We start from the raw sequence: 27,925 nt of genomic DNA, 5'->3' as shown, positions 1-27,925 counted from the left end.
AATAGCAATAAATGACAGGGAAAAAGCTGATATTTTAGTAAGCACATTTATGGAGATTCATAGTGGGAAAAAATGTTCAGATAAGGAAATAAAGGGTAGAGAGAAAACTAAAAGAGAAAATGGTGGAATTTTAAGAAGAAAGGAAATTATTAAGGATGAATTGATGAACGATCATTTCTCTATTGGTGAATTGAAAAGAGCTTTGGGTAGAACAAGAAATAGTGCTCCAGGGAAAGATGAAGTATGCTATATTATGCTAAGACATGTGAGTGATGATGTTTTGAAGAAGATATTAAATTTGTATAAGATTTGGAAAGAGGGAAGAATACCTAGTGAATGGAAAGAAGCGATTGTTATTCCAATAAAGAAACCTGGGAAAGATCATAGTAATCCTGAAAACTATAGGCCGATTGCTTTAACATCTAATATATGTAAGCTGATAGAAAGGATGGTGAATGAGAGGCTAGTACAATATTGGAATCAAGGAATATAATTGCTCCGTATCAGAGTGGCTTTCGTAGAGGGAGAGGAACAATGGATCCTGTTTTGTATTTAGAAGATATTAGAAAAGCTCAAATTAATAAACTGTTGTGGCTGTGTTTTTTGATGTGGAAAAAGCATATGACATGTTATGGAGAGAAGGATTATTGATTAAACTACACCAGATGGGAATAGGAGGGAGTATGTTTAACTGGATATGGGATTTTTTATGTGATTGAAATATTCAAGTTAAAATAGGTTCTCATGTTTCAAAATCGTGTCAAATAGAAATGGAACTCCTCAAGGAAGTGTGATAAGTCCAACATTATTCTCGGTGATGATAAATGATATTTTAATGAAATACCAGTTAGTTTTGGGAAATCACTATTTGTTGATGATGGAGCATTATGGAAAAGGGGAAGAAATATAGAACATCTTATTTTAAAACTTCAGGAAGGTATAGATATAGTAGGTAAGTGGGGAATTGAGTGGGGTTTTAAATATTCTATTGAGAAGACAAAAGTAATGTTCTTTACAAATAAGAAAGTTAGAATTGATAAAAAATTATATTTATATGGGAAAGAACTAGAAACGGTTGATAGTTTTCATTTTTGGGAGTAGTCTTTGATAAGAAACTAACTTGGGAAAGTCATATAGATCACATTATGGAAAAAAGTAAAAAGGTTCTTAACATTATGAGGTGCTTGACAGGGTTGACATGGGGTGCAAACTTTGAATCACTTAAAAATATTTATGTGTCATTAATACGATCTAGAATAGATTATGGGAGTGTGTGTATGGATCAGCAAGCAAAACTAGGTTAAACAAATTGGATATTATTCAAGCAAGAGCTTTGAGAATTTGCTTAGAGGCAGTTAAATCTACTCCAGTATGTGCATTACAAGTAGAGTCAGGAGAGATGCCATTATGTATTAGAAGACAGCAGATCATGGTAAATTATTGGATAAGTTTAAAAGGACAAAATGAAGATCATCCAGTTAAGAAAGTGTTACAAAATTGTTGGGAAAGAGGAAAAGGGAAAAGTAATAGTTTTGGGTGGGTGGGAGATGATAGAGCAAAAACATTTAATGTATTTGACAAAGAATTCAGTCAAACAGTAGTATGGCATATGAGACCAGCATGGTCATGGAAATATATTAATGTAGACAAGTCACTATTAGATATTCAGGGGAAAAAGATGATAGATATGTGCCAAGAGTTTTATCATCAAATACAAAATAAATATAGTGATTATGTACAGATTAATACTGATGGTTCAAAAGATCTTAAAAACGAAGTAACTAGTATAGCAGTAGTGATTCTAGAGTTAAAGACAAAGATTTCAAAAAGAACATCTGATGACTTGAGTATCTATGCAGTAGAATTGTGTGCTATATTATTAGCTTTAGAATGGGTGGATAGTAAAGGAAATACATTTATAATTTGTAGTGATTCATTATCAGCATTGATGAGTATTGAAAAGGGATGTTCAAGTAATCATCAAAATATATTATATGAGGTTATAGGTTTATTATATATATTATATATAGGTTTATTAAATGGAACTCTTTATAAGATGGGGAAACATCTTACTGGTTTATGTAGTTGGTGTGATTCTGTAGAAACAATGGAACATGTTTTTATTAGTTGTAGAAAATATGAAAATGAAAGAAAATTATTAATATTGGAATTAGGCTGTACTGGGGAATTGAAGTTTGAAAAAGTGGTTGATCAGTTAAATAGTAATGAGGGGAGGAAGAAAATGTTTGGTTTTTTAAAAAACAGTGGAATTATTTTGAGAATTTGAGAGATAATTAGGATCCAATAGATGGCAGTAGTGCAACAAAAATGGATGCAAGCTGCCGTTAAAACCTAAAGAAGAAGAAGAAGATTTTTTTTTTGATTTTTACCAATACATTTATTAAACAATAATATATACACAATTCACAATGTTTCTCTTTACATCAATAAAATCATTATAATAGTATTTTTTTATAAATTAGTTCGTTTCTCTCTGAGATGATGCATAGTGCGTTATCGCATCCCCACAATCCAAAAACTTTTCCAAATTCCCGGTGGCCCTGTGGAAAGCAAACTCCAATCTCAATCTCGCCTTTATGTTCACTTTCCACAGGGTCACAGCATCCAACTGAGGTCCATCCTGCATCCTATCTCTTCGAGTGATATAAATAGCTAGTTTAGCTTCAGCCAATAAATAGTTTAAAAGCCGAGATGTAAAACTAGTTGCTTTACTATGAGGTACACCGTTAATAAATACTGCATTGGTAAAAAGCATTTTAAAAAGACTAAAAACGGTCGATAAAAAACTAAAAAAACCAGTTAAACATGTACAATCTATAAAAACATGAAAAACACTCTCTGATAAGGTGCAAAAAAGGACACTCATTTACAATATTATGATTGATGACCGATAAAAAGCGTTTGTGGCAATGGCGCCGTGGAGCACCCTCCACTGGAGGTCACCAGTCCTTTTTTTAATTGGCAGTTTATATAGCGTCCTCCATTGTATCGGCTGTCCTTTTAGCTTATCAGCCCACACGCTGACAGCTCTCTCCTGGAGTGTTTTCCTGTTTAGGATTTTTACACAGTTTTTGTACAGTGTCTTTGGCATTACCTTGCACAGGTCCATTTCCGAGTCCGTGTTCTTTAAAAGGGGACCACTGTCCTCTTCAAAGCCCGGACTCAGGAGTACCTTTGGGAATGGATCCGTGTCTCTTGGTAGGCATTCCTTCTCTTTGTATGACTGCAGTAAATCCTTCTCTGCAGCCAGTCTCTCCTTTACTTTCCCCAGGACACGTTCCATTGTTCTGGTGGACTTCATTTTGACTGCAGCGGCAACCCTGGGCGTTTCCAAAATCCGCTCCAGAAAATTGGATCAGCCGCTTTAAAGTCACCAGTCCAGCTCTGCTCAAAGTCTCTGATAGTCCTAGGAACGTGTCTTTTTCGACGTCTAATCTTGCTCCGCAGACCAATGGTTCTTCTAAAAGCCAATGCAGAGAGTCATTCGTTTCCGATCTACGCAATTTAAAAAGAGCACACGATTTAAAAACGCTCTGATAAAATTGCGGAATCTCCCTTAACTTTAAAAGACTAAAATTTGTTAAAAACAGAGCAGCATCCAACTCCAATAAATTCAAACGTCTCAAAATGCAGCTGGCCACATCTCTCCATACAGGAGATCCTGTCAAATATTTCTGTAAGAACTGCAATCTAAAAACAACCACTCTACTAGCCAGGTGGACAAGGCCCTGGCCCCCCTCCTCTCTAGGTAAAAACAACACTGATTGCGGTACCCAGTGATGGTTATTCCAAAAGAAATTCACCATTTCTGTTTGGATTTTAGCCAACAGCCTTGATGGCGGGTCTAACACAACAAGTTTATGCCATAGTTGTGAGGCAACCAGGTTATTTAACACCAGCACTCTTCCTCGATAAGACATTTTGCCGTGTAGCCATTTCCATTTGGCAAGTTTATTTGTTATCTTTTGTTCTACGTTTCCCCAGTTCTTTTCTTCAAAGTCCTTTCCGCCTAAAAAACACCAAGATATTTCAAGCCATCTTTCCTCCAAGTCATGCCCTTGGGGAGAGCCGGGAGTCCTTCAGCCCACTTGCCAACAGCCAGGGCCTCGCTCTTTCCCCAATTCACCTTGGCGGCAGACAACATGGAGAATTTCTGTATGATCTCGGTTAAAGCGCTGACGTCTCTTTGATCTTTAATAAAAACCACGAGATCGTCAGCATAGGCGGATAAAACCAATTTGTTGTTAAAACCAGGTAAAACCATGCCATGGATCTCTGAGCGCATTTTTTGCAGGAGGGGTTCCAGGGAGAGTGCGTAGAGCATCCCCGAGAGCGCGCAGCCCTGTCGGACACCTCTACACACCCTAAAAGGAGCACACAGGCTACCGTTGATCTTCAGCACACTCTCAATGTTACTGTACAATACCTGGATCTTGGCGATAAAACCCTCGCTGAACCCGAACTTCCCCATAATTTTCCAGAGGAAGCCGTGTTCAACGCGGTCAAATGCCTTTTCTTGATCTAGTGAAATCAAGCCAGTTTGTAAACCCAATGAACCGGAGACTTCCAAAACATCCCGAATTAGGTAGATATTATCTACCATAGACCTGCCGGGGACGCAATAGGTCTGATCCCGGTGGATGACCTGCTCCATGGCTCTTCCTAACCTCGTGGCTAGGGCCTTGGAGAGGATTTTATAGTCGGTGCAGAGAAGGGACACGGGGCGCCAGGTCTTTATATCCTGCAGGTTTCCTTTCTTGGGCAGCAGGGCGATGACCGCCCTACGACAGGACAAGGGGAGCGAACCAGTGGCCAGACTTTCATTACACACCTCAAGCATGTCCTGGGCCAGAAGATCCCAGTAGGTCTTGAAAGACTCCACCGTGAGCCCATCAACACCCGGGACTTCTGGCCCTGCATGCCCAGGAGGGCTGTGTGGAGTTCTTGCATGCCCAGAGGGCGCTCCAACTCGCTGTTGGTCTCCTCAGAGACCTGAGGCAGTTCCTCACAGAACTCCTCCATCAGTTCGTCGTTCTCCCTGTTTTCGCTTTGGAACAGCGAACGGTAGAAATCGACAGCCCTCCTCCTTATCTGCCCTGGTTCGCTCAGATTCTGCCCCGTGTCCGACAGCAACGAGTGGATCATTTTCCTCTGCCCGTGCTTCCTCTCCAGGCCAAAGAAAAAGCCAGAGGGAGCATCCATCTCTGCGATGTCTTGCATCCGGGATCTGACCAACGCGCCTTGGACTTTATTCTCCAGCAGGTTGGCCAAAGTTAGCCTTTTTGATTTGAGAGCTTCAATATGCTCTCGATTTCCTGTGGCGTCACTAAGTCGTTCTAGCTCCACTATGCTCATCTCCAGATCTCTGATAGATCCGGCAATGTCACAAGTGACATTGAGAGTGTGCTGTTGACTCAGCAGTTTGATCTGGACCTTTCCATAGTCCCACCACTGTCTGATGGAGATAAAATCAGCCTTCGTTTGTCTAAAACCGTTCCAAAAATAAGTTAAAACCTCTTTAAAACTCTGATTGTAAGTCAAAGCAGAATTAAAATGCCAGTACGCACTTCTGGGTAAATGTTCCTGATAAAAACACTACCTAAAAGCAACGAATGATCCGTAAAAGCCACGGGTAAAATCTGGCATGTTTTAAACACGTTAAAATGGTGTTTAAAACAATAAAAACGATCTAAACGAGCTAAAGAGATTTTACCTTCCTTAATATGGGACCATGTGTACTGCCTGGAGCCTGCATGCATCCTCCTCCATACGTCCACCAGGCCATGAGACGAGACCAGCTGCTTCAAGACATGTTGGGCTATCAGGTGCGGCTCTGCATGATTGCGGTCTAAAAACTCGTTCTCAGTGCAATTAAAATCCCCACCTATGAAAACATAATCTTCTGGCCCGCAATCACCTAGTCTTTCCCCAATTTTTTCATAAAATGTTTCTTCTCTGCATTGGTAGTCGGAGCATAAATATTAATAAAAACCATGCTAAAAAAATCAAATTTTGTCTTTATTAAAAGACACCTCCCTTTTATAACGTGTTCGGTTTCAATAGCAATAGGGGTAAAAGCTTTAGAAAAAAGAAAGCCTACCCCTGCACTCATAGATGTGCCATGACTTAATATGACCTCTCCCTTCCACTCTCTGCGCCATTCCGTTTCTAATATGTGATCACTGTGTGTCTCTTGCAGAAAAATTACATCAATTTTCTTTTGTTTTAACATTTGATAAATTAATGCTCGTTTTTCAACCTCTCTGGCCCCATTTAAATTCAAAGATGCTATTTTAAAAGACTCCATCTTGTGTAAAAAACTAAAACCAACCCACCAAAACACTACAATAAATAATAAATAATCACTATATATCATTAAAATTGTTTTCTAACTTTTGACATTATCTTTTTTAACCTGTAAATTTCTGTGTCCGTAAAATCTGATTCTTCTTTGTGTCTGATGTGGTGTCTGGCAGAGAAATAAAACGTTCTTAAATTAGGGAAATATTTTTCTAATTTTACCCCCTTTTAACCCTTTTGTTTGCCTTAAAAAGGTTGTAAAGGCTTCTGCTGGGTATCTCGGTTCTTTGTCCATTTTTGATACAGAGGCTTCGCTGGCGTCAGAGAACCAGCTCTCTGTATCACTGCTGTCTGACACCTCCCTCCTCTCTACAGTCAACTTGCTAGCTTGTTTGCTAGCTTTTGCAGCAGCCACTACATTCTGCCTTTTGCTGCGTCTCTTTGCCGGGACACTGGCTTCAAAGTCCATGTCTTCCTCTACTTCACCCGTTTCTCTCTCTGCTCCATCCCCTACCACCGACTCTACACTGCCTTTCCTTTTGCTTTGTCCTTCTGCCTGAGCTTCTCTTCCCTCACCTTCATACACTCGACACTCCTCACCGCCCCTCACATCTTCCAGATCTCTTTCCACACCGTCATTCACCTGCTCCACACTCTCACTCACACCACCATTCACCCCATCACCACACACCGCCATGCTCTCACCTTTTCCGACATTCCCACTCTTATCTCCGTCCTCTACTGACCCTTCATCTCCGGGTTCCCCCGCCGCAGCAGCGGGTTCCCCCGCCGCAGCAGCGGGTTCCCCCGCCGCAGCAGCGGGTTCCCCCGCCGCAGCAGCGGGTTCCCCCGCCGCAGCAGCGGGTTCCCCCGCCGCAGCAGCGGGTTCCCCCGCCGCCGCAGCAGCGGGTTCCCCCGCCGCAGCAGCGGGTTCCCCCGCCGCAGCGGGTTCCCCCGCCGCAGCAGCAATAGCGGCCTCGCCATCTTGCCCAGCAGGGGGCTGCTTTTCCTCCGATACCGAAGCGGCTAGCCCGGCCCTGTCGGGACACATTTTTATAATGTGTCCCTCTTGTCCACAACCAAAGCACTTCATATTTGAAGTGGTTGCAAAAAGCACGTAGTCAAAGTCATCTAGTCTTACATGAAAACGTAAGTTTAGTTCCTCATCTTTTTTGTTTAGAAGCATGAACAGTTGTCTTCTATGAGAATCTACATGCTTCAATAAAGGTGATTTACACCCTGATGGTACCTTCTTAACAGGTGAAACCACCTTACCATGCCTCGATAGCTCCTTTACTAGAAAATCATCGCTAATGAACGGCGGTACATTCGATAGTGTCACCTTTTTTGCTGGTAGCGTTAACGGTGACACTTGCAGAAATAAGCCGTTGACGGACACGCCCGCCTCCACCAACTGTTGAGCTTGTTCGACTCTTTCCACAAATAAAACCACCGCCCCATTCATCCGTGCAGCCGACCGAATAGACCCGTGCCCAATCACCTCTCCAACCGCTAAACAAACTTCCTCCACGCTGCACGGAGAGCCGGCACCCACCTTGATGCCGTTCTTCCGTGTCAGCGTGGAGAAAGACCCACCACCAACACCCACCATTGTTGCTGTCAGACGCCGGCAAGCCAGGCACGCCCGACGGCCACACCCCAAACAAACGAACAAAAACCCCTTAAAACGTGATAAAACTAAAACACAAGAAAAAACAATTAAACAAGTAACCAAACACACCCAGAAAAACAGTAAAAAAGACAAAGAAAAGATATACAATCACTCTTGCTTTCACTCTTCCTCCGCTCCTCCTCACACACCCTCCTCTCACACGAAGAAGAAGAAGAAGAAGAAGACTGGCCACCTGTCCAGGTGACCCCGCCTCTCACCTGGAACGTTGCTGTCATAGAGTGGAGGTGGTGGGACAAAGGCTCGGAGACACAGGTAGATGGTAAGAAGGTGATTTAATGGTGATAATTGTCCAGAAAACACAGTCAACAACAAGTCTGCGGCCAGGTAGCACGGCTGAGCAGAAGCCAGGGCTCACACCGGTAGCGACTGGTCAAACAGACGGACAGGTAACAAGGACCCCGCGAGGAACAAAGTACGCAGGTGGGATTAAATACACTGAGGGTAATCAAAGAAACAAGACACAGCTGAGAGTAATCAATGGGAAGACAGGGCAACGAGGAGACTAGGACACAGAAAACTCAAATAAACACACGGAAAAACACAGAACATGACCGTTGCTGAAGAGGCAGCAGCTCCTCCCAACCCCACTGGGGTCAAGGGTTAGAAAATGGATGGATATATTGAGCGTCCTGATCTGCACTCCATTCCAGTAGATGGCGGTGATGCACATCTGAACTTTGCTTGCCAACCGCTATAAAGCAGGGGAAGAATAAGGACAATTATTAGGGTAATTAGGGTATTAGGATAATTATTATGAACAGATTTTCGGATTATCTAACCCTAACCCTATTATCTGTGCTTCCTTGGATAGATGGCTAAGTCTATCTGTCTGTGCTACCCGTCTAAAACTGCTACCATCATGTTTACGAACTGAAAACTGCAGCAGGTTGTTCATGTGAAATATTCTCATTGGATAACATAGAGTGGCTGAAGTGGAAGTTCAACGTTTGTGTTGACTAATGTTAAATATAGTGCAGTTAGGAGTTATGGTTAGCTTAGTAGTGAACAATTTCTATACACGACAAAAACACAACAATATCACTTCCTTCATCTGAATATCCTACCGTTTAAAATGAAAAGCTATAGATGTAGCACTAACCCTTTTATTAGAATATACCTTGTAAAATATTTTAAACACAGAGGTGTTTGTATCAGACAGGAGAAACAGGTTTTTATCTCACGTCAGCACTTTGATGGCTGTTTTAAGAAAGCTTATGTCTAAATGTATTTGTCGTTTAAACAAGTCTAATAATAGAATTATTCTAGTGTTGACTAATGTTAAATATAGTGAGTAAAATACTCATCTGAACTTTGGAGACATTGGTATGACTAACTCCTGAATGGTTAGGAGCCTTTTTTATTGTACTTTTTATTATTTTATTGTATTTGTTTTCTTTTTGTGTAATTTGGGCTTTGAGTCTTTAATAAATCCATCCATCCATCCATCCATCCATCCATCCATCCATCCATCCATCCATCCATCTATCTGGTGACCTGAAATGATGGGATATGACTAATATCCACTAATATTTATACCGCTGTCACACAGCTTCGATCTCAAATAACTGCTACCATCATTCTCTGTTTAGGACAGTTTAATAAAAAAAAGAAGACTGTTGTTAAACTAAAATATTTTAATATTTACTGGCTTTAACAGCTCACCTCTGTCTTCGACTACATAAAACAAACGAAACAAAACTTCCACAGGTAGAATGTATTGGGAAGAAATCTGCTGAGTCAGCAGTATGTGACATAGCATCGACATGCGCATCACCAGGTAGGACGGATTGATGGGGAGCACAGAAAGTTAGGACGCCTGTTCCAATCCTCGCCCCGCTATGAAGTCACAGTGAAACGGGTTCTAGTGTTCAGGTCACACGCAGCAAAAATGTGACAATTAGGACAGAAGGCTTCTGTGTCACAACTTCAACATCCATATTTGTGCTTCTAAAAAGTAAAACTACAACAAAAATCGAATTTAAATGTACAGTAGCCATATTTTTGTTTCCCAAAGTTATTGCAAGAGATATTTGGCTCTTCAAATGTGTTTTGATACGACTTGGAAATGGAGCAAAATTAGATGGAATTACATGTTCAGCGAAGTGAAACAAAAGTTATTTCCATACTTTACATTTGAAAACTGATTTTTGTAACAGACTCAGCTTGCTCTGTGAACCCTGCCGTATTTCCAAGATGATAAAAAATACGGAATATCCAATTTAATAGTCTTAAAGGCAATTCCCTCTGCAACTCTGCAGACATGATTACATATTCAGTCATTAACAGACAAACAAAAACACACAATCTCTGATTATGAATGTTGTGACTTTATTGACCAAAAATGTACCAGAAATTCATCAGGAACTTTGACATCAATATTATTCCTCTATGAAGAAAACATTTAAAAATCATGATGATCTCTAAAGAAAATAGAGACCAAATATCTTTCTATTCCACAAAAATTGAAGATATTAATTTCATAATTATGTGTGAAATTTTCCCTTTATTGACTTCCTGCAAAAAGATAAAAATCAATTTCTGTGTTTTGAGACAATAATTTTTTTTTCAAGGTTTCAGAAGGAAATCTTGTACAAGAAGTCTATTCCATCTTTAAGTTTTAATATTGTTGACATTATGAATGTTTTTGTGCTCTCATTTGTTGTTGTTGTTGTTGTTTTTTTTTCTTCTCATTATTGGATTATTCTGTGTCACATCACGTGACCTGTCTAATTGAACACACTTGTGTACAATAAAAGGGTGTGTCCTCCAAACAAAGGGAGAACAACACGAAAGCCAAAACGGTTCGAGTTTCTTCATGTCACGTTGAACGCTGTGCCGAAAACTGATTCTGCTAACAAATATAATAAAACTGTGTCTAACAACAGTGAAGAGTTAAATTATTATATATGTAATTCTCTGGTGAAGTTTAATTCATAAATACTGTTTTCTAAAAATCACCTCCATTTTTAAAGCGAAATAATTTTATTTAAGAGGGTTTAATGTTCACAAAAGCCCAATATTTATACCATTATGTCATTTAAGATTTGAAGTTCCTCTTTTATTAACATTTTGTTTTACATTCCCCACAGTTAGCTTGAGACTTTCTTTTTTTCTGCTCAGTTTATCATATCAGACTCTTGTTACTGATGAGTGCTTTGTCATACTATTGTCTTTGAATTTTAAATAAAAGTGAAAAAACACATTGCCATAAATCCACCTTATAACTGAAAATGTCACATGCAGTAATGGCTTTGGTGCTGAGCAGCAGGGCTGAAACAGGACCCAAAATGTTCGTTGTTAAGTAAATTACATTCCATATAGCTAAAAATTATTATTTTTAATACAAGAGGAATTTTGTACAAAGTAACTCAAGTCCACTTTTTCCCTCTATTTTTTACATTTTCCTTTTTTTCTGCATTACTAATAGCGTTAAATTTTAACATTACACTCAGAACTTGTAAAATGCTCCTTGAGTATATTACATTTATGTTTTGAAATTTCATATCTTACCAAATATATTCATGTTTTTATCTGCAAGAACATCCTATGGTTTTATTTTTACTTAATGCAGATATCTAAACTGTTTTTTTTTTTTTTTACTTCAACCACAAAAACAATCAATAAGAAACTTTTTTACATAAATGGCTTGGTGTTAGATTAATGTATATATTTTATAAATGATACAGCTCTTTGAAATGAATGAACCTGAAGATTTATTAATTTCAAGGAGCCATAAGTGCCATAACTAGTAACATTACAATATTATTTTACACAAAAATATTCCAATGAGATGTATTTCTGTAAACATGTCCAGTATTACCAGCAGTACTGAGACTAATCAATAAATCAATAGTTATTGTGATCATTATATGCAGTAATCTTCATAGTTGTCAGTAGCAATAGTAATCAATAGTTACAGTAATTTATACTAGTGTATATAGTAGTCAATAAATATGTTTTTGTCTCCTTGTGATGATGACTTCACGTTCACAGAAACTGACGTCATCCTTCCAGTAATGTGGAGAAACTTTCCTGGTATGGCAAGCCGTTTTAACATAAATTCGGTTCGTCCGACTATCCGTAATTACATTCCATACAGCTAAAAATCAATTTCAACAATCCGGAATGGTAATTTAAGATATCTGCATTTATATTCTGACAAGTGGGAATAATAATTCAAGATATCTTCAATTACATTTTGACGAGTCAATATTCCTTTCAAAATGTCTCCAATGATGTCACTGGACCTGTAATTGATGAGACTCATATCCGGAATTGCGATTTAAGATATCTTGAACTTAATTATCACCAGTCAAAATTACAATTTTAGATATCTGAATTAAGCATGACGTGGAAGCCCCTTTGTGTTGCCCAAACAGTTTCCTGCAGAATTTGATGTCCATAAATGGCACAAATTAGAAAGAGCTCAGCAATGTTGGAAATGCGGAGAAGGCAAAACTTCATAAACTAGCAATATCTGCAAAAAAATATCCTGGTTATTTATTTCCGACGAACCGAATGCACTTAAAAACAGCTTTAAAAAGCTAAAACTGCTGTTGTCAATCCATTTTCAACATGAAAGTTGTGCATTTTCAAACATCTTGTTTTGTTTTTTCTATTTTTCATTGTTTTATTAAACTTTCAAATTGCCACTTAAATCAATGACGCTTTGACTAGACAGAATGTTCATTTAAGATATCTTAAATAGAAAAGTTGAATAATTCGAGATATCTCTAATTCATTTAGATATGTTAAAATGAATTTTGACTTGTCAAAATTATAATTCAATTTAGTTTTGTCTAGTCATTATTTACTTTTAAGATATCTATAATTTAATTTCCACTAGTCAAAACTACATTTCTCCTATCCAAAAATACATTTAAGATATCTTGAATTATGGACTAATTAGAGATAGGCCTATCTTTGATTTGAATTATGACGAGTAACTAACCAGGACGACAAATATTCTCCCTGTAATTGCATAAATGCCATGTTTTTAAAAATGTCCTAAGTAACCAATAAACTTTTTTCGAAAGAAAAAATTGACTAGTCAAAACTACAATCGAGATATCTTGAATTTACTTTTTGACTAGTCATAATTAAATTGTAGATTTCCAAAATGTGTATTTCAGATAGTCAGTAATTCATTGTAGACGTCTTGAATTGAAGTCTCCATGCAAGTCAATGGTAAACCTGACGTCATTTCGACTTGTCAGAATGTAATTAGAGATATCTTAAATTGCTAAAACGTCTAGTCATAAAACAATCTGAGATATCTGGAACGTAAGGGCGGCAAAACCGAATTTATGTAAACGGCTTGCTATACTCGGGGCGGGGCACGACAGTTACGCGTTGACGTCAGTTTCGGGGCGTGTCTATAAAGCCTTGTTTTCGCAGCGCTTGTCTCCATTTTGTGAGAGCTGGTAAGAACGAGCCGACCGGGCGTCCCAGCGAGCAGAACCCAGTAAAACAACCAGAACAGGAGAGAAAAGAGACAGTCAGCAGCCGAACCGCCCCAGAACCAAGTTATTATCCGAAAGGAAAGCAAATCTTATCGTATGTCCGCTATCCAGAACCTCCAAACTTTTGGTGAGTGCTTTTCTGTCGATGCAGAATGTGGGGGAAGGGCGGGAGGATTTTGTTGTTTTTTGAACCGGTTTCTTTTAATTCTGTCTTCATTAAGTTGATATGAGCGGTTTGATGTTAAGAGCATAACTCTAAAAACGTTTTGTTGTCGGGTTTTATTCTCTACCGGGATTGAGGCCTTCAGGCCAACATCCGCCATTACTGGGCCTAAAGAAGCTAACGGTCCCCGCTGCTAAGGCTGTTAGCTGTTAGCTTCCTAACCGGGACCGCTCTGATCCCCGGTTAATTAATAGGGTCACTTGTTAGAAAAATATATAGATTCTGCGGAGCACATTTGACATATGATCCCCCTCATAAAAATGAACATGTCTGTTATTGTTCCGGAAGTTGGCTCAGGTCCATACCCGGTTCTGATCGTCTTGTTCTTTCAGACCCCTTTGCTGATGCAACTAAGGGTGATGACCGCCTCCCAGCCGGGACTGAGGACTACATCCACATAAGAATCCAGCAGAGGAACGGCAGGAAGACCCTCACCACTGTCCAGGGCATCTCGGCCGACTATGACAAGAAGAAGCTAGTCAAGGCCTTCAAGAAGGTAACATGTGGCAGTTCATCTGGAGCAGCCCGAGCTGCAGCTGATTCTCCCCGAAACATTTACCTGGTGGTGCAGTGAGCCTACCTGCAGCTTGTTTCTGTTAACAGAAGTTCGCCTGCAATGGGACAGTGATAGAGCATCCGGAGTATGGTGAAGTGATCCAACTTCAGGGAGATCAGCGCAAGAATATCTGCCAGTTCCTGATTGAGGTAGTTAGTCCCTCTGGAGGTAGTTAGTCCCTCTGGAGGTAGTTAGTCCTCTGGAGGTAGTTAGTCCCTCTGGAGATGGTTTGCCTCAGGTCTTCATGGCTTTCTCTCTCTGCAGATTGATCTGGCCAAGGAGGAGCAGCTCAAAGTCCACGGCTTCTAGACGCGGCCGGCGGCCCCCCTCTCTCCTGGACGGCCATCGCGACCCCTGCAACCCTGACCCTCTCCTCTATGTGCTGCTGTTGCCCTTCCTCCATCTCCTCTGCGACCCCACCAACTCCTCTTAGCCAGCGTGCGAATTACCTCTGAAGAACATGGGACTCTGTACCTCCACTACTGCCCTGCGACACCAGGGGGCAGCCTTGCTCTCACAAAGACACACCGCTGCAGCTCCACACATCAGGGATGAGTGGTGATGACCCTCCCTCACACACTTCCTCCTTCCATGTCCCTCTGGTTTTTCTTTTAGGTGCCACAAGGAGGCGCTGCTTCATGTAACATTTTTGTTTTGTACTTTAAGGTGTTTCAATAAACGATGAGTCTCCATTTGCTGGGTGGAGTGTTGTCCTGGGGGGTTCGGGTCGGCGCCGTCTGATTGACTGAAAAGTTTTAGTTTGCAACAAATGGTTTGGGTGTAGCGAACCAAGCTGGTTCACTGTGTTGGAGCGGTTCTGGTGCTGACCCTCTTCCCGGTTCGATCTTGACTAAATGTGCTTCTGGATGAGCTTCATGTCCTCAAGTGCAATAATTTATGCAGACGTATTAAAGCCATGCTGACTGAGATGGAAGGTTTAAATAAAGCTTTTCCAGTCGATTCTGTGTGGATGGTTCTGATCAATCGGGAGGGAAAACCTGATGTGCTCTACATGCTTCCTGTAATGTATCAGATCCAGGAAGATCCAATCTGGGTTTATTTAAATAGTTTTCTCATTTAAGCAGAACTTTTCTGGACCCAGTTAGAATACTGAAGTTAATTTCAATTAAACTGATCAAATATCAAACTGGTACTGAACCTGACAAACGGACCTCAGTGGAGCCAGACTCGTGTACTGAATGTTCGCTGGTGATTTCTATCCAGCTGTAAAAATAGAATCCAATCCTGGCAGGAATGTGTCAGCAGAAGGTTCTGGTTCTGGAGCCTGTTGACCAGTGTAACTCCAGAGAGCAGGTGGTTCTGGTCTGGCTGTGTTCAGAACCAGCATCTGGTTTCCTTTCACAAGAAGGTTCAAACAAAACCTTGTTTTTTACAGACCTAATAAATTTATTACAATTTTATGTTTTGAAAAAGTAAATTGAATGGGAATAATGCTACATTTTTGATTTGACAAATTACTTAAACTTGCTTTTTCTTCATGGAGTTTGCTTATTAAATTGTTTCCAAAAATTAACATTTGGTTACATCTTCAAACATTTGCACCGTTGAGTAAAGATTGCCCCATTAAAATTAAAATGATAAAAAACTGTTCAAAGTAAAAGGAAGAAATTTCGCTCTCGCTTCTTCGGTCCCTCGCAGGCATCCATCGGTCTCCATGGTAACGCTCCTGATGCCGCCATTGCTCGTTTGTTTTTGTTCTTCCTGCTTTTCTTCGATATTTCAGGATGAGGAAGAAGAAAAGCGACTTTATTTGGTTTCTGTTAGACTCGAAGAGTTTCACTCCCTGAGCAGTGAGTCTAAATTGTTTCCAGGAAAGGTTCGGTACCGCCGGTTCTGTTCATGTGAACCACGTCCGGTTCTTTTTAGGGTTCTAGATTAGCTTTTTCATGCTAACAAACTCCGGAGTCTGGAGCTGAAGTTGGCCTCTGATTGGGAGGTCCATTAAAGGGACATTTCAGTGAATTTAAGGTGAAACAGGAGAAACACGTTGTCCCTGAATGCATCATGGATTGTGATAAATAATCGAACATTGATGATCTGTCGGTGATCACTGTTTCAGGCTCAGGAATCTGTTGAAGGTTCTGCTCCAGACGCAGCAGAAGACGCAGCATGCAGGTCAGCATCTAGAAAAGAAACATCAAGTCTGAGCAGGCCTGAGCATCTAGACTTGGTGGATCTATATTAACAGATCTAGACTTGGTGGATCTATATTAACAGATCTAGACTTGGTGGATCTATACTACCAGATGTGTTTGGTGCCGCCCTGCAGGTGCTGCCGCCCTGGGGCCTTGCCCTCCCTCTCCCTGCAGTGATGCTGATCGCCGTCAGTCTGTACATGATGGTTCTGGGGGTCGGGCTGTGGATCCACTACTGCCTCAAGGTTGGTTCTGACGACCCGTTAGATCAGGGTTGGTTCTGATGGTGCCCTGCTTTAGTATTCACACCCTGAACAACCAAAGGCTTCATAAGGTTCTGTTAGGTTTTCATCTGAGGAACGATAAAATAATTTTTGGTTTTCAACAGTTTTACAAGTTAAAACCTGAAAAGTGTGGCAGGGATCCGTCTTCGGCACCCCTCTCCCCAGTGTTTCCATGGCAACCTTGTGTCCGAAGCCATCGAGCTGGTCTGATCAGGAGGCAAAGCTAATGAAGAATGATCAGACTTTAACTAGACACCTGTCCCTCCTGCACACCTGAGGCCTCCTTATCAAACACTGAGCAGGTTTCACTCTAAAACGTTTGGACAAATTTAGAAAAGAAAACTCTGGATGTATAAAACCTGGTTACACCTGCGCACCTTTCCTCGATTCATCCTGACTTACAGGAAGCAGCTGTAAGTCCCTAACCCTAACCGCCGTCGCCTCCATAAAAACATTTCATGTGAATTAGTAGAAATACCCGGACGTCTCCCTGAAGCAGCAACCATGGCAACGTCTTTGTTTGTAGCACAATAGTATTTATAATAAGTTTTATTTTTAAAAGGTGCTTTCAGGTAACATAGGGTCACCTCACAAAAATAATAACAATACATTTTAAAGACAAAAACTCCAAATGAAAGAATAAATAATAAAATCTGCAGCCGCTTTAAACCTGAATACAGGAAGCAGAACAGAAGCTTCGTTTACAGGGTAGAGATGCTTTCTGTCCACAAGGCGGGTCAGCCGGACCGGAACCGGTACCGGAACCGGTACTGGAACCGGTACCGGTTCAAGTTCTGCTCAGAGTCCCAGGATGATCAGTCTGGATCAATCTAAACGCCAATAAACCAGCAGATCAATATGATCTCTGATCAATGGCTCCATGTTCTCCATCAGAGCCACAGTAGCAGCTATACCTGAGATTATTGATCACCTGCAGTAATCAAACCTATTGATCAGCCCTGTTTTCTCTGCAGTGAGAATAAATGAGCCATAGATTCATTCAGACGAATCGTTTTGTCTTTATGAGACAAACTGAGCTCAATTCTTATTTACATGTTGTGATGTTTACACATCTTTATGTTATTTATTTTGTGTTGGCTTATTGTCTGAGGAGAAATCGGTTCAGTTTCATCGTTTAAACAATAAAATATTAGAGTCAGAGGTCACGATGCTTCCTGGTCTAAATGTTCAGCTTTCAGTTTGTTCAGGTGAGATTTGACTCTGTAGTTTATTGTTTTCACGTCAGAGAAAAGTGCACATATATAACAAACTTGACAAAAAGTTCATCTTAAACATGCCGACTTGAGCGTAAAATATGGCGCCGCACATTTTTGTGTGAACGGCGCTTTAACGTGAGGCCCCAGGTGTCCCTGGGACTGAATGCTAACCCTGCTCTCTGTGTGTGATGTCCCCTCAGGACTTCTGTCCCCCTTGTCCCTGCTGTCCCTGCTGTCCCAGTGTCTCCGTCTGCGACCAATGCTTCAGACTCGCTGAGATGTGCGACTGTCGTCTGCCAGGCGTAAGCGCCTTCCTGCCAGACTCATGTTCCAATGCTCCGGTGAGAGGAGTGGATGGATTGTTGATTGATGGATGGTTGATTGATGGATGGTTGATGAATGGTTGATGGATGATTGATGGATGATTGATGGATGGTTGATGAATGGTTGATGGATGGTTGATGAATGGTTGATGGATGGTTGATTGATGGATGGTTGATTGATGGATGGTTGATGAATGGTTGATGGATGGTTGATGAATGGTTGATGGATGGTTGATGAATGGTTGATGGATGGTTGATTGATGGATGGTTGATTGATGGATGGTTGATGAATGGTTGATGGATGATTGATTGATGGATGGTTGATTTGATGGATGGTTGATGAATGGTTGATGGATGATTGATTGATGAATGGTTGGATGGTTGATGAATGGTTGATGGATGGTTGATGAATGGTTGATGGATGATTGATTGATGAATGATTGATGGATGGTTGATGGTTGATTGATGGATGGTTGATGAATGGTTGATGGATGGTTGATGGTGGTTGATGGATGGTTGATGGATGGTTGATTGATGGATGGATGATTGATGGATGGTTGATGAATGGTTGATGGATGGATGATTGATGGATGGTTGATGGATGGATGGTTGATGGATGATTGATGGATGGATGGATGATTGATGGATTGATGGATGGTTGATGAATGGTTGATGGATGGTTGGGATGATTGATGGATGATTGATGGATGGTTGATGAATGGTTGATGGATGATGGATGATTGATGGATGATTGATGGATGGTTGATTGATGGATGATTGATGGATGATTGATGGTTGATGAATGGTTGATGAATGGTTGATGGATGGTTGATGGATGGTTGATGGATGATTGTTGGATGATTGATGGATGGTTGATGAATGGTTGATGGATGATTGATGGATGATTGATGGATGGTTGATGGATGGTTGATGAATGGTTGATGGATGGTTGATGATTGATGGATGATTGATGGATGGTTGATGAATGGTTGATGGATGATTGATGGATTGATGGATGATTGATGGATGGTTGATGAATGGTTGATGATGATGGATGATGGATGGTTGATGGATGATTGATGGATGTTGATGGATGGTTGATTGATGGATGATTGATGGATGGTTGATGGATGGATGATTGATGGATGGTTGATGAATGGTTGATGGATGGTTGATGAATGGTTGATGGATGGTTGATGGATGATTGATGGATGGTTGATGGATGGTGGTTGATGGATGATTGATGGATGATTGATGGATGGATGGATGATTGATGGATGGTTGATGGATGGTTGATGAATGGTTGATGGATGGTTGATGATGATTGATGGATGGTTGATGAATGGTTGATGGATGATTGATGGATGATTGATGGATGATTGATGGATGGTTGATTGGATGATTGATGATGATGGATGGTTGATGAATGGTTGATGGATGGTTGATGGATGGTTGATGGATGATTGATGGATGATTGATGGATGGTTGATGAATGGTTGATGGATGATTGATGGATGATTGATGGATGATTGATGGATGGTTGATGGATGGTTGATGAATGGTTGATGGATGGTTGATGGTGATTGATGGATGATTGATGGATGGTTGATGAATGGTTGATGGATGATTGATGGATGATTGGATGGTTGATGGATGGTTGATGAATGGTTGATGGATGGTTGATGGATGATTGATGGATGATTGATGGATGGTTGATGAATGGTTGATGGATGATTGATGGATGATTGATGGATGATTGATGGATGGTTGATGAATGGTTGATGGATGATTGATGGATTGATGGATGGTTGATGGATGATTGATGGATGGTTGATGGATGGATGATTGATGGATGGTTGATGAATGGTTGATGGATGGTTGATGAATGGTTGATGGATGGTTGATGGATGATTGATGGATGGTTGATGGATGGGTTGATGGATGATTGATGGATGATTGATGGATGGATGGATGATTGATGGATGGTTGATGGATGGTTGATGAATGGTTGATGGATGGTTGATGGATGATTGATGGATGATTGATGAATGGTTGATGGATGATTGATGGATGATTGATGGATGATTGATGGATGGTTGATTGATGGATGATTGATGGATGATTGATGGATGGTTGATGAATGGTTGATGAATGGTTGATGAATGGTTGATGGATGGTTGATGGATGATTGATGGATGATTGATGGTGGTTGGATGGTTGATGGATGATTGATGGATGATTGATGGATGATTGATGGATGGTTGATGGATGGTTGATGGATGGTTGATGGATGGTTGATGGATGATTGATGGATGATTGATGGATGGTTGATGAATGGTTGATGGATGATTGATGGATGATTGATGGATGGATGGATGATTGATGGATGGTTGATGGATGGTTGATGAATGGTTGATGGATGGTTGATGGATGATTGATGGATGATTGATGAATGGTTGATGGATGATTGATGGATGATTGATGGATGATTGATGGATGGTTGATTGATGGATGATTGATGGATGATTGATGGATGGTTGATGAATGGTTGATGGATGATTGATGGATGATTGATGGATGATTGATGGATGGTTGATTGATGGATGATTGATGGATGATTGATGGATGGTTTGATGGATGATTGATGGATGATTGATGGATGGTTGATGAATGGTTGATGGATGATTGATGGATGATTGATGGATGATTGATGGATGGTTGATGGATGATTGATGGATGATTGATGGATGGTTGATGAATGGTTGATGGATGGTTGATGAATGGTTGATGGATGGTTGATGGATGATTGATGGATGATTGATGGATGGTTGATGAATGGTTGATGGATGATTGATGGATGATTGATGGATGGTTGATGGATGGTTGATGGATGGTTGATGGATGGTTGATGGATGATTGATGGATGATTGATGGATGGTTGATGAATGGTTGATGGATGATTGATGGATGATTGATGGATGATTGATGGATGGTTGATGAATGGTTGATGGATGATTGATGGATGATTGATGGATGGTTGATGGATGATTGATGGATGATTGATGGATGGTTGATTGATGGATGATTGATGGATGGTTGATGGATGGATGATTGATGGATGGTTGATGAATGGTTGATGGATGGTTGATGAATGGTTGATGGATGGTTGATGGATGATTGATGGATGGTTGATGGATGGATGGTTGATGGTGATTGATGGATGATTGATGGATGGATGGATGATTGATGGATGGTTGATGGATGGTTGATGGATGGTTGATGGATGGTTGATGGATGATTGATGGATGATTGATGGATGGTTGATGAATGGTTGATGGATGATTGATGGATGATGGATGGATGATGATGGATGGTTGATTGATGGATGATTGATGGATGATTGATGGATGGTTGATGAATGGTTGATGGATGGTTGATGGATGGTTGATGGATGATTGATGGATGATTGATGGATGGTTGATGAATGGTTGATGGATGATTGATGGATGATTGATGGATGATTGATGGATGGTTGATGAATGGTTGAAATGGTTGATGGATGGTTGATGGATGATTGATGGATGATTGATGGATGGTTGATGAATGGTTGATGGATGATTGATGGATGATTGATGGATGGTTGATGGATGGTTGATGGATGGTTGATGGATGGTTGATGGATGATTGATGGATGATTGATGGATGGTTGATGAATGGTTGATGGATGATTGATGGATGATTGATGGATGATTGATGGATGGTTGATGAATGGTTGATGGATGATTGATGGATGATTGATGGATGGTTGATGGATGATTGATGGATGGTTGATGGATGGATGATTGATGGATGGTTGATGAATGGTTGATGGATGGTTGATGAATGGTTGATGGATGGTTGATGGATGATTGATGGATGGTTGATGGATGGATGGTTGATGGATGATTGATGGATGATTGATGGATGGATGGATGATTGATGGATGGTTGATGGATGGTTGATGAATGGTTGATGGATGGTTGATGGATGATTGATGGATGATTGATGAATGGTTGATGGATGATTGATGGATGATTGATGGATGATTGATGGATGGTTGATTGATGGATGATTGATGGATGATTGATGGATGGTTGATGAATGGTTGATGAATGGTTGATGAATGGTTGATGGATGGTTGATGGATGATTGATGGATGATTGATGGATGGTTGATGAATGGTTGATGGATGATTGATGGATGATTGATGGATGATTGATGGATGGTTGATGGATGGTTGATGATGAATGGTTGATGGATGGTTGATGGATGATTGATGGATGATTGATGGATGGTTGATGAATGGTTGATGGATGATTGATGGATGATTGATGGATGGATGGATGATGATGGATGGTTGATGGATGGTTGATGAATGGTTGATGGATGGTTGATGGATGATTGATGGATGATTGATGAATGGTTGATGGATGATTGATGGATGATTGATGGATGATTGATGGATGGTTGATTGATGGATGATTGATGGATGATTGATGGATGGTTGATGAATGGTTGATGAATGGTTGATGAATGGTTGATGGATGGTTGATGGATGATTGATGGATGATTGATGGATGGTTGATGAATGGTTGATGGATGATTGATGGATGATTGATGGATGATTGATGGATGGTTGATGGATGGTTGATGGATGGTTGATGGATGGTTGATGGATGATTGATGGATGATTGATGGATGGTTGATGAATGGTTGATGGATGATTGATGAATGGTTGATGGATGGTTGATGGATGGTTGATGAATGGTTGATGGATGGTTGATGGATGATTGATGGATGATTGATGGATGGTTGATGAATGGTTGATGAATGGTTGATGGATGGTTGATGAATGGTTGATGAATGGTTGATGGATGGTTGATGGATGATTGATGGATGATTGATGGATGGTTGATGAATGGTTGATGGATGGTTGATGGATGGTTGATGGTTGATTGATGGATGATTGATGGATGGTTGATGGATGGATGATTGATGGATGGTTGATGAATGGTTGATGGATGGTTGATGAATGGTTGATGGATGATTGATGGATGGTTGATGGATGCGGAGGCCACAACTGGCCCTCCAGTGTGCTCTGTGGTCAGTCTGACCTCTGACCTCTGACCTCAGTGCTTCAGCATGGACTGCGCCTGCACCTGCCAGCCTCCAGAGTGCGACTCCTGCAACTGCCTCTGCTTCGAGATTCGGATCAAGTAGAACCCAGGACCGGTTCTGACCCTCTCAGAGGAACGACGTGAAGCCGGCCCGGTTCTGCTGAACAAAACCGACCTGACCCGTTTTCACTGGCCCATCTGTGGTTCTGACCCGTTTTCTGAGCCGGTGTGTTTGGACGCAGTGCCCAGTCTGACCACCAGATGGTGTTGCCGCTCCATTCTCTGGGTTTTGAGATGAAGCACGCGGTGACAGTGGGAACCGTTTCAGGAACCCGGCCGGTTTGGACCCTCCTCCCCCCCTGAAGTCTTCACCCCTGTCTTTGCCTCAATCTGTTATGTTGCCCATCGGGTCACTGATTGTTTGTGACGGGTCACAGGAGCTTTAACTCTTCCAACCTGGGCCAGCGGTCTCCAACCTGTGGCTCCTGGGCCACACATGGCCCTTTGGTCCTTCACTGTGGCCCTTATGAAAGACTAAAAACAGTTTTTATATTCTAAAAGCAAAAAGGAGGGCTGGTTTAACCAGTTCTGTATTTGTACATCAATGCTTTGTTTTTGAATATAATTTAATGTTTTTACGGTTCAGACTTTGATCTCCATTTTTTTGATGGGCTGCGAATCTAACACATTTAAACTTTTGGGTAAAACTTAGTTTGTTCTGAAAACTGAACATAACATTGTATTTTGTTTAATTCCCTTGTTTATAAAGCTTTTAATGTGGCAGAGGGGCAGGAACGGGAAGGTTGGAGAAGGAGCCTCTGGAAGAGCTGCAGCTCAGGTGGGAAACGTTTTGCTGTCTCACTCTGATGTTTCCGTGCCAGAAGAAGCCGAGCAGCTTGGAACTATGCTTCTCATAAAGAGAAGTCATAAAGATCCTTTTCTTTATGACTTTATTCTTCAGTCATAAAGAGAAGGTCTGTTCAGGTCGCGCCACCTTTACTGCAGCAGGCGAAACAGGAACAGCAAGTGACACGTTTTCACAGTTTAAAGAAAAACTCATTTATTTCTCAATACAGTTTTACAGTAAAGTGCAATCAAAGCCTGAGAGAACATAAAGAGCCGTTGATTTGATCAGATGTAGCTTGCTTCTTACAATCACTTCAGTGCAAACATTCATGTAAACATTAGGAATGTTGTAACTTCAGGAGGAAACGTCCGCCGCAGCGCAGTGAGGTAGTTCAGTCCAGCTGACATCTGCTAGCAGGTTCTGGGTCCACTCTGCTGCATCAAACTAATCAAACATGACTCAACAAAAACAAGGTCTCCCTGAGGATGGAAAGGCTCCTCCAGAAGCAGAACCTCACTGGCTGAGCCCCCTGAGTAGCAGCTTACATTCATTTGTGCGTCACATCATGTAAAGGTGGAGGTCTATGAGAGGAGGTGGAGGTCTATGAGAGGAGGTGGAGGTCTATGAGAGGAGGTGGAGGTCTATGAGAGGAGGTGGAGGTCTATGAGAGGAGGTGGAGGTCTATGAGAGGAGGTGGAGGTCTATGAGAGGAGGTGGAGGTCTATGAGAGGAGGTGGGTCTATGAGAGGAGGTGGAGGTCTATGAGAGGAGGTGGAGGTCTATGAGAGGAGGTGGAGGTCTATGAGAGGAGGTGGAGGTCTATGAGAGGAGGTGGAGGCACGCCGCCAGGAGGACCAGGGGCAGGCAGAGCTCTGAGGCAAAGGGGTTCTGGGTCGCTCTGCTCATCGTGATGGCGACAGTTGCAGCCTCGGCGTTGCTGTTGGCGGTGTTGTTTGTGCCGGCGGTGCCGTTTCTGATGACTGGAGTCAGAAACGGCCCCAGAGAGCGGATCAGAAAGTCCTGGAAGCGGTCCAGTTTCTCGAAGGACATAAAAGGAGCCTGGCGCTTATGTCTGGTAGTGATTTCAGCAAACGAGAGCACGACCACCTGGAACCAAGATCCTTCCTGCTGACACATGAGCGGGTCACCAGAATAACCCTGAATGAAGATACCAGAGGTCAAAGGTCACTAAGGGTTCCTGACTGTTCTCTGACCAAGACTTTTGCCACACACTGATTCTTACATTGATCGTTCCTTATAAGAACCTTAAAGTTTCACTTTAGATTGATCTCGCCTTGTTTGTCTCGCTTCTTGCTGGTTTTATATGATTTTTCCATTTAAACGAAGCATCAAACTTTATCAAATGTTTTGTCCACTTAGAGTTAATGAGCGCAGAGATCAGAGAAACTCGACCCATAAACTCGGCCAACCAGAACCGTTTCTGTGGCTCAGTTATAATTGTAGTTTACTAATTTCAAACAGAGCTCAAAAGTTATATCTGCATGTGTAATATTAATGTGAAGTTTTTCACCTGTTCCTGTGTAAACACTCCGGTACACAGGGTGTCGTTTTCTGAATCAATCCCACAACTTAAAACCTCGGTCTGGAACTTCAGAAGAACTTTCTCAGCTACATGACAAAGAGTAAACTTTAGCTTAACAGCCATATGTTCATGTCTGATTGTTGATGTTAACATTGCTGTGTGTTTGATTCACCTCCTCCATTCACAGAGCTCCAGCCAGCAGCCCAGCAGGTGGATCCCTCTGGGAAGGTTCTTCCGTTGTCCAGGCAGATGGGCCGAACGTAGTTGGTCAGTTTGGGTTTGGCTGACAGCTGAAGCAATGCGATGTTGGAACCTGTTAGGGAGCTCCGAGTGATGTTTCCTACAGCAACAGACTGCTCAGAAGGGTTCGATCCGTTCTGCTTCAGACGACCCAACACAACAGTGTATTCAGACGCCACGGAGTCTCTGATGGAGAGAATGGAGTCAAGATGAAGAACTGCTTCAATACAGATGGTCAAGAAGCACTTCTCTGATTATTCACTGAAAAAATGGGTTGGCATTACAACATTTGAGCTTTTCAAACAAATATTTAAACAGTGAAGAATAAATCACAATTGACCCAAAATTAAAGCTTGTGAGATCAGGCTGAACAGCATCCTCTACTAGAGCTCACTCTGGAATGCAGTCGGCATTGGTCAGAACGTTGTCCTCAGACACCAGCGTCCCTCCACAGACATGCTTTCCTCCTTTCTGCAAACTCGCCATCCACGGCCACTCGCCTTCTGATGACAAGTTTCCACCCGGAGAACCGGAGTTTAACGGGGCTTCGCCACAGGCTACAGCTGGAGAAGGAGCGGTCAAACACCCAATAAAACTCTGGGCTTCATCAAATGGGTTCACACTCAGTTTCTCCAAGTCTGAGGTTAAAAACAAACCTTTCTAGTCTATGCGTGATCAGTACTTACGCCTGGAAGTGGTTGTGGTTGTTGTAGGAGACGGTGCTGAGGAGGTACTTGTTGCTGTTGTTGGTTTGATGATGTTGGTTGTGGTGAGTTTTGTTGCTGCTGAGGTTGTAGTAGTCAGTGGTTTTATTATTGGCTTTGTAGTGCTTGTTGTAGTGGTAGCAGGAGAGGTAGGAGTGGTAGTAGTGGGAGTAGTAGTGGTAGTAGTGGGAGTAGTGGTAGTAGTGGGAGTAGTAGTGGTAGTAGTGGGAGTAGTAGTGGGAGTAGTAGTGGTAGTAGTGGTAGTGGTTGGGGACAAAATTGGTGGAACGCCAGTGCAAGAGATGCTGAGGTCGCTGTTGGTTCCGGTTGATGTGAAGGTGATGAAGCCCGGCTGGTCGCTGGCGATCTGGTCTTTGATCCACTTCTCATACTGGGAGACTCTGGCATAGACCCCAGGGTATTTTGGGTCAGCACAGCCAATGCCAAAGCTCACAATTCCTGACTGAATCCAGCGGCCATCTTGTTTGCTCACCATCGGACCTCCTGAGTCTCCCTTTAAAATGAGAAACATGTTGGATGATCTGCTGGATGAAACCAGATTCTAACAAGCAAAGATTATCAATCACCTGACAGGAGTCCTTCCCTCCCTCCACTAATCCCGCACAGATCATGTTGTCAGTGATGGTGGGTGGGTTCATAGCCTCTACATTTACACTGTCTGTTGCCCACAATCGGAATCTCCACCTCCATGAGGTTTTGAGGAGATGGAAGAGAAACTGAGGAGACACAGATTCACATTAGAGTTATAAAACGTGAAGCATGAAAAAGTAAAAATAAAGGCACCGGCAGTGCCACGCCATGGAGTTTCAATCAGAGCCTTCAATAGACGCCACATTGAACAATATAAATACTATGCATCATATCAAGCAACAGGCATCCAAAAATATGCAAATAGATAAAAATATGCAAAGTAACAATGGAGCCCAACAATGCAAATATCCAGCAATATATCAATATTTAACGAAATACACAAGCAACAGTGCACATAACTGAACAGCCAGCAATTTAGCTAAACTTTCCCATGTTCCCCAGTGAAGCTCAACACCAATTCAAACTGCTGAAATAGCACATGTGAACAATTAAATAAAAATAAAATATTAAGCAAAATTTGTATGAGAATGTGACAGAAAAGTAACGCCACTCATTCCTTGTAAATAAAATCTAAATTTTGTGTTCAGT

The 27,925-nt window shown here is 41.5% G+C and overlaps 3 protein-coding genes across 3 annotated transcripts in view; 2 read left to right on the top strand and 1 right to left on the bottom strand.

Annotated features, from left to right (window-relative positions):
* Positions 1–13,400: 13,400 nt before the first annotated feature.
* Positions 13,401–14,947, top strand: eif1 (eukaryotic translation initiation factor 1). The gene is made up of 4 exons (XM_055052041.1): positions 13,401–13,603; positions 14,032–14,195; positions 14,303–14,404; positions 14,520–14,947. Exons 1-4 carry the CDS (start codon positions 13,573–13,575, stop codon positions 14,562–14,564), a joined length of 342 nt encoding a protein of 113 aa, XP_054908016.1. The 5' UTR covers positions 13,401–13,572; the 3' UTR covers positions 14,565–14,947.
* Positions 14,948–15,308: 361 nt separating this feature from the next.
* Positions 15,309–24,499, top strand: si:ch211-198p11.6 (sperm mitochondrial-associated cysteine-rich protein). The gene is made up of 5 exons (XM_055052040.1): positions 15,309–16,244; positions 16,336–16,391; positions 16,546–16,656; positions 18,113–18,253; positions 23,408–24,499. Exons 2-5 carry the CDS (start codon positions 16,386–16,388, stop codon positions 23,492–23,494), a joined length of 345 nt encoding a protein of 114 aa, XP_054908015.1. The 5' UTR covers positions 15,309–16,244; positions 16,336–16,385; the 3' UTR covers positions 23,495–24,499.
* Positions 24,432–27,925, bottom strand: part of LOC129373794 (transmembrane protease serine 9-like) — a 25,454-nt gene continuing 21,960 nt past the window's right edge. The window contains 7 exon segments of the mRNA XM_055051880.1: positions 24,432–25,396; positions 25,770–25,867; positions 25,954–26,207; positions 26,416–26,584; positions 26,708–27,239; positions 27,313–27,397; positions 27,399–27,462. Of these exon segments, the coding sequence (XP_054907855.1) occupies positions 25,058–25,396; positions 25,770–25,867; positions 25,954–26,207; positions 26,416–26,584; positions 26,708–27,239; positions 27,313–27,397; positions 27,399–27,462 (1,541 nt within the window). The 3' untranslated portion in view covers positions 24,432–25,057.

This window comes from Poeciliopsis prolifica, unplaced genomic scaffold (genome assembly GCF_027474105.1).
Source record: "Poeciliopsis prolifica strain line A6 unplaced genomic scaffold, Auburn_PproV2 SCAFFOLD034, whole genome shotgun sequence".
Lineage (NCBI taxonomy): Eukaryota > Metazoa > Chordata > Actinopteri > Cyprinodontiformes > Poeciliidae > Poeciliopsis > Poeciliopsis prolifica.
This window is presented reverse-complemented; position numbering and strand designations above follow the sequence as displayed.

Bases quoted from the DNA above. Each gene is read 5' to 3' on its own strand.
- eif1 (XM_055052041.1), top strand. From the start codon at position 13,573: ATGTCCGCTATCCAGAACCTCCAAACTTTTG. The intron at 13,604-14,031 runs GTGAGTGCTTTT...TTGTTCTTTCAG, and splicing joins CCAGAACCTCCAAACTTTTG to ACCCCTTTGCTGATGCAACT. The intron at 14,405-14,519 runs GTAGTTAGTCCC...CTCTCTCTGCAG, and splicing joins TCTGCCAGTTCCTGATTGAG to ATTGATCTGGCCAAGGAGGA.
- si:ch211-198p11.6 (XM_055052040.1), top strand. The intron at 16,657-18,112 runs GTTGGTTCTGAC...ATGTCCCCTCAG, and splicing joins GGATCCACTACTGCCTCAAG to GACTTCTGTCCCCCTTGTCC. The intron at 18,254-23,407 runs GTGAGAGGAGTG...CTCTGACCTCAG, and splicing joins ACTCATGTTCCAATGCTCCG to TGCTTCAGCATGGACTGCGC.